Source organism: Brassica oleracea, unplaced genomic scaffold, assembly GCF_000695525.1.
Source record: "Brassica oleracea var. oleracea cultivar TO1000 unplaced genomic scaffold, BOL UnpScaffold00956, whole genome shotgun sequence".
In the NCBI taxonomy this organism is placed as follows: domain Eukaryota; kingdom Viridiplantae; phylum Streptophyta; class Magnoliopsida; order Brassicales; family Brassicaceae; genus Brassica; species Brassica oleracea.
This window is the reverse complement of record NW_013617548.1, coordinates 29,236-39,971: the sequence shown is the minus strand read 5'-3', so window position 1 is coordinate 39,971 and position 10,736 is coordinate 29,236. Positions and strand designations below refer to the sequence as shown.

The window sequence follows — 10,736 nt, the reverse complement described above, 5'->3', positions numbered from 1 at the left end:
GAACCATCCTTCTGTTGCGCAGAGAGTCCTGAGGACCCCGCCGTGAACAGAGGAGCTGAGATCTCCACAGATCTGAAAGGAGTCACCGTATCGGGAATATGTAGAAGACCTTTTTCAGGTCGGGCCTGTAACCCTTGCACCGGAGGCGGAGGGCTTTCAGTTACCGAACGCTGAGTCTCTTCGCAGCTTCCGTTTTTGGAACCGAGATTTCCAGGGTTTGAACCCTCCACCGGTAGCACCATCGGCTGTTTGGAAGCTGCCATGGTCTGTTGGTGTCTCTCTTCAGCTCGTCTCTCCATCTCCAGTAGCCTTTGGGTGTTCATCTTCGCCTCTTCTCGGATCTTCTTCGCTTCTGTTCGCATCGTCTCGAGAATACTCGATAATCCACCAAGTTGCCCTTCGATCACCATGATTCTCTCCGTGTTGGTGTCTGGTTTCAGAGGCATGACTATGCTCTGATACCAATGATAAACTAGGGTTTATCTGTGACAGAAAGGGGGTTAGGGATAATAGAGAAAAGGGAGGTTCGAGAGAGAAGAAATAGGTTAAGAAGATAAGATTGTTTGTTGTATATTTGATAAACCCAAATGTTTACAACTCAGACATATAAATACTGCAATACTTAATAAAACGACATCACTTCATTTATTCAATAATAGATTCTGCTAAGCTTCCTTCTCAGTCAGAGTCTCTCCCACTCCTCTTCTCTTTTTCATTAGCCACTTCTAACTCCTTTCCTCTTTTGTTGCTTCCTCTGCAAGTAAGCCAACGGTACCGCCAACTTATCAGTGTTCCAGAGAGTTTAGCGGCGGAAGAAGCCGGGAAACTCATGGCGGACTTTCTGGCCGGAGAATTGATCGACGGAGGCACAAAAGAGAAGATAAAGCCATTAGTGGAGATCCGAATTCTCACAAAGACGAGTTGTTTCAACAGATCTCGTTTGGTGGAAGCTGGCGTTGTGGAATCGCTCATGAAGCTTCTCCGTTTGGGAGATCGGACGATTCAAGAGAACACCATGGCTGCGATTTTGAATCTTTCCAAAGATATCGCCGGGAAAGTTCGAATCGGTGGAAGCGGCGGCGGATTGGAGATGATCGTGGAGGTTTTAAACGAAGGAGCCAGAGCAGAGAGTAGAAAACACGCAGCAGCTGCGATATTCTATCTCTCTTCTCTCGGAGATTACTGCAGATTGATAGGAGAGATCCCGAGTTCGATTCCAGGTTTGTTGAGAATCGTTAAAGGTTGTGATTACGGAGATTCCGCGAACGCAACGCTTTGATCGCGATTAGGAATTTGCTGATTCGACAGTCGTATAACAACTGGCGTGTCCTCGTCGCTGGAGCCGTTTCCGTTCTGTTGGATCTTGTGAGATCCGGCGAGGTCGGTGATGGAGTCAAGGCGGATTCGATTGCGATTCTCGCGAAAATCGCGGAGTATCCCGACGGGATGATCTCTGTACTCCGTCGTGGAGGGTTGAAACTCACGGTGAAGATTCTCAGTTTGTCGACGAAGCAGCACTGTGTTGTTCTGCTTTTGAATTTGTGTGTTAACGGGGGAAGTGACGTTTTTGGGGCTCTGGCTAAGGATCCGTCGATCGTGGGGTCGCTTTACACGGTGTTAAGTAACGGCGACTGTGGAGGTGGGAGAAAGGCAAGTGCTCTTATGAAAATAATTCATGAGTTCCAGGAGAGGAAAATTGAACCGGGTTTAGAAAGAGGACGGTTCGTACCCGCCTGGTGATTGGTATACATACACACCACACAGCAACTCTGAGTTTTTTTTTTCACAGGCTTATATACCATCACAGACTTTCATTTTTTGTAGGTTAAAGATACACTTCTATTGTTATTGTTGAATAAATATTAACTTACATCTGTAAATCTTAGCTCTGTTAATAATAATATTTTGTACCATATATCTATACTATGTTTTAAAATGCTTTTCAGATAGACCAATCCACACATCTACACTGCATGATTTAAAAGTATTTCAAATAGAAATAATCCAAATTTATGTGCTCAGTGAATAATATTGGAAATACATCAAAAAACATCATAGAAACCAATTTTATAAAACAAAAATAGAGAATAATTAAGCGGAAATATTTATTGTCGACTAGAATGTGTATGTATATATCTTTTCCAATCTCTCGTTTTACATTAAAGCTTGCAAACATGATGATTCTTCTTTAAATCCAAAGACGATAATACCTTGAAAAAAAAATTGGGTACACAACAAAAGAAGAAAAGTCTTCAAACAGAAAAAAGTTTCAGGCTTTGGATTTTACCGGACACCAGCTTCGACCCGCTTGATCTCGAAGATGAGCATTCTCCACATCTTGAGCACAAACATCTCAGCTTCTTCGTCTAGTATTGATTGCAATAGCTCAAGCATTTTAGAGGCTTTCACGTGCTGTTGAGTGTTTGACACAATGAAATCTACCAGTGTGGCTTCCTCTTCTCCAAGAAACTCCATGATTTTCTTTGATATCCATGGCCTCATTCTTTCGTGCAATTGGTGCTTTCATTGTTAAAAACGGCAAAACATATGAGCACCAAAGGCAACAAGAAATTATCATTAATCTTTAGAAAGTGCAATGAGATGAGTAGCTTACCTGGTCATACATAGCCCAGTTTATCTCGTAAGAAAATAACTCTTCCTTTGTCTTTGGGATTGTATCTATCAATTGTTTCGCATCCATCAGCTTCTTAGTATCAGGTGTCTTTGCTGTTCCAGAATCTTTACCGTCACCATGCCCGTCGCCTCGGTCCCTGGCTCTGTCTCTGTTCTTTTCCCGTTCTCTTTCCCGGTGGCTTGGCTTATGAAGAGACCGTCTGCTCCTATGTGTATCGGTGTCTGCTGTCTCTTCCTTGGGATTAGTACTCGAAATTCGTTTCGCAAATTCAGCGGCTAAAGCCAAATGAGGTGGTGTATTCCCTGAGCCACCATGGGCCACTGCTTCCTGTTCCTCGGCTGAGTAATCTATAGGAACCAAAGGCTTCATCTTCTTATCCTTATGCGCTTCCTCTTCATCCTCCTCACAGAAAACAGAAGGCACAGAAGTTCGCTTTCCGGACCCGAAAAGCCCAAATCCCAATTTCTTGGATGGAGCATGTGCCTCTGAGCCACTGTTATTATCAACAGCCATGGACATTTCATTACCAGAACCATTTTGTTCAATATCTGCAATTGGGAAAGGAACCCATTAGAAAAAGACACAGAGAAGGAGATAGGATAAGATAGAGAGGAAATAAAGTCTGTACCTGATCTATGTTGCTCATGGACAGATTCACCTACAGTTTGGAGAGCTGCCTTATTATCGTTTTCTTTGGTTGTTGTCTTACTCGGTTCGCTTCCAATAACTGCATGTCCAGATAGGAGCCTTAAGGCATCTAACTGTTGTTGCTGCAACTTTTCTTCCTCGGCAATCCTCTTTGCCTCCGCAACCTCTTCTTTCAGTCTATCAGCTAAGTCATCCTCCTTCTCTCTTAGCCGCCGTCTTCTTCTCTCGTCTGCACCCCTATGCCATCTTCTTCTTGAATCATCATCATCTTCATCCTCCTCTTCCTCATAGCGGATTTCCTTTTTCCTCTTACGCTCTTTGTCTTTCTCCTTCTCCTTCTCATACTGTCGTTCCTTCTCCTTTTCTCTTTCTTTGCGTTCCCATTGTCGAAGACGAGTCTGGTAAGCACGTTCCGCATCCTCAAGTTTCCTCCTGTGCTCTCTCTCTTTCCTTAAACGTTCTCGTTCTGCCTCCCTCTCATGTCTATCCATTTCTTGCTCCTTTTCACCCCTGTCTCTGCTTCGTCGGTCATTTCTCTTACTCCAATTAGGTGAACTTGTGTCAGGCCTATTGTGTTCTCCAGGAGTCTCAACATCATTTGCAGCGGATTCTACATGAAAGAAACATCTTATCAGACAAATTAAATAAGTAAAACAGAAAATGGCAGCCGGTTTAGTGGAGGCAAAAAAGAAACTGACCACTTCGAGCTATGTCAGTGTTGGAGTCTCCGTCCCTAGATTTGAAGGCAAGTTCTATGCCTGAACCATCAGCAGGTGGTGGTGGGGGTGGGGGAGGCAGAGGGTTGGCCTTTGACCTTTCTTCAATAGCATTGTCAATCTTCTCTTTAGCCTCTTTGTCAGCTTCTCTTTCTTCATCAGTTAGAACTGCAAAATTAGCAATATCAATGTTTTCTTTACTCTTTGGTTCTCCATCCTTTCCCATCTCCCCAACGGTGGGCGCCGCAGATATTACAGCTTTTTCACCTTGGTTATCTTCGGTTCCTACAGCTTGACTTTCCTTCGCTTTCTTTGCATTGTCTATTTTCTTCTCAACATATTTTAGCAAATATTCCTTTGTTGCTTGATTAACATTTACCTAACAACCATACAAAATAAAAAATGAGAAACACGTTAAGAGACAGCTTATGTAGAGATCTTGGTGACACGCAGAACTGCCTCCACTTGGATTAAAAAAAACATATGTTAAAAATTGGGTTGAGAGATCCATGATTACCAAAAGCTCTTGTCCATCTATAGTTAGTTTGGTAAGCAGGCGTATTGCACGAAGACTCTCTTCAGCTGATTCGAATTCATAGAATCCAAAACCTTTAGGTTTCTTGGTGGTGGGATCTTCCGCGCGTTTACAGCTTTTGACATGGCCACAAAACTGCAAAACAATGGCAAAATCAATTCTTAGAAAATATAAAAAAAGGAAGCTAAACACAGACAGCCTTAAAAAGTTATAAAAGGGAAAACCGCAGACAGAAAGAAGAAAGCAAACCTCGAGGATAGACATCATGAAGTCATTTTCCACGGTTGCTATCTTGCCAATGTAGATTGTGGTCTGGGGTTTCTCTACTTGTAGTACGAAAGGAACAAGAGCTGGTCTAGTCATAGGGGACATTACGGGACGGAGACCAGGCATTCCCGGGATAAGTGGGCGTTGTACAAGCAGCACAGCACCGACTGTACCAGGGGGGGGCGTAATAAAACCCGGACGAACCATCGTTGGATATAGAGAAGGATACCGGACAAGCCCTGCATCAACAAAAGAAAACAAGTCTCTGCAAAATCGTCAGTAAATGTTTTACATGTTAAGAGAGAAGAACAGAATTAGCATAAATCAAGAGTGGCACTAAAGCGGAATTGAAAATTCATTTTGTTATGTTACCACAAACTAGAGCAAAATAGATATGAACACCAGAGGCAGTACAAATACCGCCAGGATGAACAGATAAAACCTGAAGGAGACATTAAGAAGATAGCACCAGTGTCACAGTCATTAAAGTAGTTGTTCCTCATAGGGGCAACTTGAAAGAGATAATAAATATATAACCATCTCACAAACGTTGGATTTGAGATTGGATAGAATTGAAATGCCATATATATCACATGCCCACATGGAAGATATAAAAACTAGTACTTGTCATCATAATAAATTCATCGCAACAGTTAGCTGGTGGTAGGGAAAAGAAGGAGATATATGTGGAAGCAAGACCAAGGAGAATTCAGTCGCTACAAATGCTTTTGCTTCCAGGAGGTCAAGTTCAAAATTCTTAAAATAACTAGAGTAAATCTCAGTTTAACATAACAAGATGATGCAAGAGCATTAAGGTCAGGGGGTTTGTGTTAAAGAGGGTGGGTGGTTATAGCTACACTAACTAAAGAAAAGGAAGGAGAATATTGAGCATACCAACATAAGGGAGTCGTAGAAGTGAGAGTCCCTACTCAAGCCTCCAAACGTTTCTCAATCAAAGACACTGTATGAGAAAACACCAGGTGGTCATCGGTGTCCCTGATCTAAGCTATAACTACCCTAAAACCTTTTAATCTCATCTAAGCTAACATTGACATGTATAATTCCACTTTTGTGAATCACATACACACAAAAGCAAACAAAACTCTACAACTTTGGGAAATTAAAAAAAAAAAAAAAAAACTTGATTGATTGAGGAACCCACCAGGAGGAGGAACACCATGGATTCCGGGATAACCATTAGCCATAGGCGTGAAAGGTCGCATAGGCTGGCCAGGATAAGGAATGGATCCTGGAGGAGGAGGAGGAGGAGGAACTCCCGACTTAGGGGTTTGATAGTTGGAAGCCTGAGTGAACTGCACACCGGGACGGAATGGTGGTGGCGGCGGAAGATTGGGGACAAGTGAGCCAGACGGAGCATAAGGCGGACCTGGTTGAAAGATCGGTGGTTTGGTTGGATCGAGCGGAGCGATTTGCGGCTGCGAAAGTTGTTGTTGAGGCGGTGGGGTTGATAAAGGATTTGGAGTAGATGGCTCTGGTTTGTGCGAATTGGGATCTACCGTCGCCGGCGAGGAAGAATCGTCGGCCATGGGAGTCTTAGTTGTTGGGTAATGACTTCACCCAATCTGGAGCTTTTCCCTAAGTATCTAATTCCCCCATCTTAACTCTCCTCAAAGAGAAGGTTAAACCTTGCTATGGCGCTGCTCAATATGGTAAAACCGAACCGTACCGAACCGAACCGAAATAGACAATATGGTTTGGTTTTGGTATATACCATATAAACCGAATGGATATAATTTTATAAAAACCGTAGGATTTGGATATGGTTTGGTATATAACCGATTAAACCGAATAAACCAAACAAAACCGATTAAAAGTAGAAACATGTAAATATGTATCTATTTTATAACAATACATGAAAATCTATTTGTTATATAAGTTAAATTTGTGTTAATAACTATTACCATAATGTTATAGTAATAAAGAACCTTATATAATTTGTAAAACACTTGAATACATCGCAATTCAGACATCTTATTTTCTAAGTCTTTTTTTTTTATCTTTTTGCTTTATTTTAGTATTCACTAAATTAATATGAAGATGATAAATTCGTTGGAAAATAATTAATGAAAATTTTTCAAAACTTCTTTCTTATCTATAAACAAACATAGTTTCGTGTTCAATCAAAAAAACATGACTTTAATGAACACTAAATATGGAAGAGTGGAAAAAGTATTCTTTCACGTTTCTGTTTTGTTTCATATTTTTATTTTCAAAATTTCATGATTTTAATTATAGATTTGATTATTTTATTTGATGGTAGAAGCATTTTTACTTTTTGTTCATTTATTTGAACATGTAATATATTTTTAATAAATGACTGTGTTGACAATATGACTCTAAAATTCATTTTATATGATCTCAAACTAAATAATTATGTTTTTTGGTATAAAACCGCATAAACCAAAAACTGACGGTGTATAAACCGAACCGAACCGAAGTAAATATGGATTTAGAATGGTAGTTATATTTTACTAACCGAAATACCGAAAACCAAAAAAAAAGGAACCTAAACCGAACCGATATCCGGATTGAACACCCCTAGGCTTGCTACCTTGCTTGATGTTTCACGTCTTATCATTTTTTTTTTGTCATCGACTTTTACAGACTCATACTGACTCTGTAAACCAAACCGGGTGATCCGTATCCATGTGAACGACGAAAGACGGGTGCTTCCTAACACTGTGTGCTAGTCTATCCGCCTTTATATTTTGCGTCCGTGGTACATAGATAATCTCTGATCGGGTGAAACTCTCTTTCAGGATCTTGACATCGTCCAAATAAGTTGCAAAAGCTGGTCATTCTTCTGGTTCCGAAACCATCTTCACCAATTGAGAACAATCTCCGTTGCAAACGTAACTGCAAACGTAACCTGAAATTGACGTAAATTCCTCATGCATACCATTGCCCAGAGTAGCGTTTCCATCTCCGCATGAAGGGGAGAGAGACTAGCCCGAACATTTCTTGCCCCCAACAATCCATCAAATCCTTCTAAAGTGTTGTACCAACCTTGTACTGAAAAAGTATCACCCTCTTTCCATGAGCCATCCACAAAACACCATCTTCCTGGAATTGACGGCAGGATCGTATCTACTATTTGTGGTCTTGTCTTCTTCTCTTTCAAAATTTGTGCCTCAGCCCACAGTGTTGATTCTATTTCTGCCAACTTAAGCGTATCCAAAGGATCAATATCCAGATTACTGAAAACTTTATTATTTCTAGCTTTCCAGATATACCATAGTATCCATGCAAACTGATGATCTTCCATCTGCGGAACAACTCTCCAGAACAGATGATCCAAATTTGTGAAGAGAGCACTTGTCGGAAAAATAGTTGGATTTGATGGTATCTTCGATAAAGCCCAAACATGAATAGCTGGAGGGCATTCAAAAAACACATGGTTTATGGATTCCTCCTCGGCTCCACATCTTCCACAACAAATATCCCCTTGTATTCCCCTTGCCTGTAAATTCTTCTTTACTGCTATACATCCTGTCACTAATTGCCATAGAAAATGTTTTAACTTTGGTGGGCAACGTATTTTCCAGGAGTGAGCCTTCAGAACATCTACCGTGGGACCAATTAATAATGGTGGCCTTTCTCTATCTGGATAAATCCGTTCTACCTGATATCATGATTTGACCGTATATTTTCCGTTCTTTGTGAAGTACCATCCATCTCTATCTATCCTCTGAGTCCTGCTCAATGGTATGCTTTCTATAAGTGTCGCATCCATTTGATCCACCAAAGCCTGAATTGCCTGTGAATTCCAAGTGTGTGAGGTAGAGTCTATGAGAGACTCCACTTTAAGGTCCGGATATAAATTGTGTTGATTTTTATTTGCTGGTCTCGGACGAGTAGTTGGGAGCCATGAGTCATTCCATACAAAAATAGAAGAACCTGATCCCACCCGTTTAATTAGTCCTTTGCTTACCATAGATCTAGCAGAAACAATACTCCGCCAGCCATATGACGGAGAGTATGAACGGATCGGTTCCAAAGGTGAAGCATTTCTGAAATACCGCCCTTTGAAAACACGAGAGAATAAAGTGTTTGGCTTCTCTACCAGACGCCAAAACTGCTTACCAAGCATCGCTGTATTGAAATCAGTGATGTCTTTAATCCCAAACCGCCCTCGTCCTTGTCTACACATACCTTGTCCCATGATTTCCAATGCATACCCCTTGTACTTTCCCCTGGACTCCACCAGAATTGTGAGACGGCGCTCGTCAATTTTTTCACTGTTGCCTTAGGTAATCGATAGCAAGACATTGTATGATTTGGTAAAGCCGTGATCACTGATTTAATGATCACTTCCTTTCCGCCTTTTGTGAAAAATTTGAAAGTCCACCCATTAACTCTATTGTTTAAGCGATCTTGGACAAAGCTAAAAACTTGGATCCCCCCCCCCCCAAGTTTTCTGGTAAACCAAGGTAGGATCTCATTCCTCCAAGATTCTGAATACCCAAAATATCCCTTAATTCCTGTCTGACGGGTTCGTCGATCTTATGTCCAAATTGAATTGAAGACTTATCAAAATTTATTAGCTGCCCCGAAACTATTTCATATTCCTTTAAAATCCTGAAAATAGTTTGACACTCTTCCTTTAGAGCTTTGCAGAAGAAAAGACTATCATCCGCAAAAAGCAAATGAGATATCGGTGGGCAAGCGGAAATACATTCCATCATCAATTTGATCCAATGAAGATCAAATCCCATTTTCTGCAGTAAGGCCCTAATAAAGTCCCATTCCACCCTATCGTACGCTTTGCTCATATCCGTTTTAATTGCCATATACTTTCCTTGACATGCTTTATTGGTCCGTAGTTCGGGAAACATTTCCTGAGCGATGAGAATATTATCCGAGATTAACCGTCTTGCCACGAATGCCGATTGAGTTTTGGATATAAGTAAGGGAAGATAAATTTTCAACTGCTGGCACAAAACCTTCGAGATAATTTTATATCCCACATTACATAGACTGATTGGTCGCAGCTCCGTCATCATTGTGGGTCTCTCCGTCTTTGGGATCATACAAATATTAGTAATATTTAATCTTGCATCCATTTCTCCCGAAACCAAAAAATTGTTGACCATTTCAACCAAATCATTCTTAATAATATGCCAGGAGTGTTGGAAAAAAAGGGCGGTCATGCCGTCCGATCCTGGTGCCTTTTCGGGATGCATCATAAACAAAGCCTCTCTGACCTCCTCCTCTGTCGCTAGCCTCAATAATCGTTGATTCATCTGAGGAGTAATTCCAGGTGTAACCTCTGCCAGAAAACTATCAAATTCCGATGGAGAGGTTGTACTAAAAAGATTTTCGAAATAATCTATTGCCACCTTTTCCACACCATTATCCTCTGTAATCCAATTCCCATCAACATCATGTAAACCCACAATCCTATTACGAACCCTTCTTTGCTTAGTTAAAGTGTGATAAAATTTGGTGTTAAGATCCCCAGATGAGTACCACATATTCATACTTTTCTGATGCCAATAGTCTTCTTCATCCTTATATGCCTCTTGTAATTTCCTAGACACCTCCAAAATATCCTCTTGTGACCTGGTATTATCTGTTTGTACTTCTTTCAGTGCTTGTTGTAACTCATTTATTTTTTCTTTCCCATAAGGTGGATTATTTTTCCGAGATTTAGCAATTTCATGGCGACAATTGCTAATTTTTTCAACAATACCCTATGTTCTCCCTTCCACTCCTCCTTCGTTGGAGTCTGCCCAACCCATTGTAATCGAATCCAGTAGGCCCTCTTGTCCAATCCATCTCTTATCGAATCGAAATTGTCCTTTCCTCCTGGGAACTTTGTTGTCTAGATAAGCCACCACTGGTCGATGATCAGAGGCCACCATCCCCAGATACTCTGTAAAAGAGCAAGGAAATAACGTATGGGACTCTTCAT

General features: G+C 41.0%; 2 protein-coding genes across 4 annotated transcripts; one reads left to right on the top strand and one right to left on the bottom strand.

Annotated features, from left to right (window-relative positions):
* The first annotated feature begins 829 nt into the window (after positions 1–829).
* LOC106320547 (U-box domain-containing protein 19-like) lies at positions 830–1,740 on the top strand. The gene is made up of 2 exons (XM_013758930.1): positions 830–1,267; positions 1,309–1,740. The coding sequence occupies exons 1-2, from the start codon at positions 830–832 to the stop codon at positions 1,738–1,740; spliced, it is 870 nt and encodes a 289-aa protein (XP_013614384.1).
* Positions 1,741–2,086: 346 nt separating this feature from the next.
* On the bottom strand, positions 2,087–6,431 carry LOC106320548 (RNA-binding protein 25-like). 3 transcript variants are annotated; one of them, XM_013758933.1, is made up of 9 exons: positions 5,964–6,133; positions 5,696–5,762; positions 5,174–5,243; positions 4,784–5,040; positions 4,517–4,669; positions 3,982–4,378; positions 3,264–3,893; positions 2,615–3,183; positions 2,087–2,520 (listed from the first exon to the last, which is right to left on the bottom strand). In XM_013758933.1, exons 2-9 carry the CDS (start codon positions 5,699–5,701, stop codon positions 2,284–2,286), a joined length of 2,319 nt encoding a protein of 772 aa, XP_013614387.1. In that variant the 5' UTR covers positions 5,702–5,762; positions 5,964–6,133; the 3' UTR covers positions 2,087–2,283. The 3 variants fall into 3 exon arrangements, with proteins under 3 accessions (XP_013614387.1, XP_013614386.1, XP_013614388.1); XM_013758932.1 differs by lacking the exons at positions 5,174–5,243; positions 5,696–5,762 and having other exon boundaries at positions 5,964–6,431; XM_013758934.1 differs by lacking the exon at positions 5,696–5,762 and having other exon boundaries at positions 4,784–5,243; positions 5,964–6,192.
* Positions 6,432–10,736: the final 4,305 nt, after the last annotated feature.

Coding starts and splice junctions, on each gene's coding strand:
- LOC106320547 (XM_013758930.1), top strand. CDS start 830: ATGGCGGACTTTCTGGCCGGAGAATTGATCGACGGAGGCACAAAAGAG. Junction 1,268..1,308: donor ATTACGGAGATTCCGCGAAC/GCAACGCTTTGA, acceptor CTGATTCGACAG/TCGTATAACAACTGGCGTGT.
- LOC106320548 (XM_013758932.1), bottom strand. CDS start 6,348: ATGGCCGACGATTCTTCCTCGCCGGCGACGGTAGATCCCAATTCGCAC. Junction 4,379..4,516: donor TAGATGGACAAGAGCTTTTG/GTAATCATGGAT, acceptor TATGGTTGTTAG/GTAAATGTTAATCAAGCAAC. Junction 2,521..2,614: donor ACTGGGCTATGTATGACCAG/GTAAGCTACTCA, acceptor TAACAATGAAAG/CACCAATTGCACGAAAGAAT.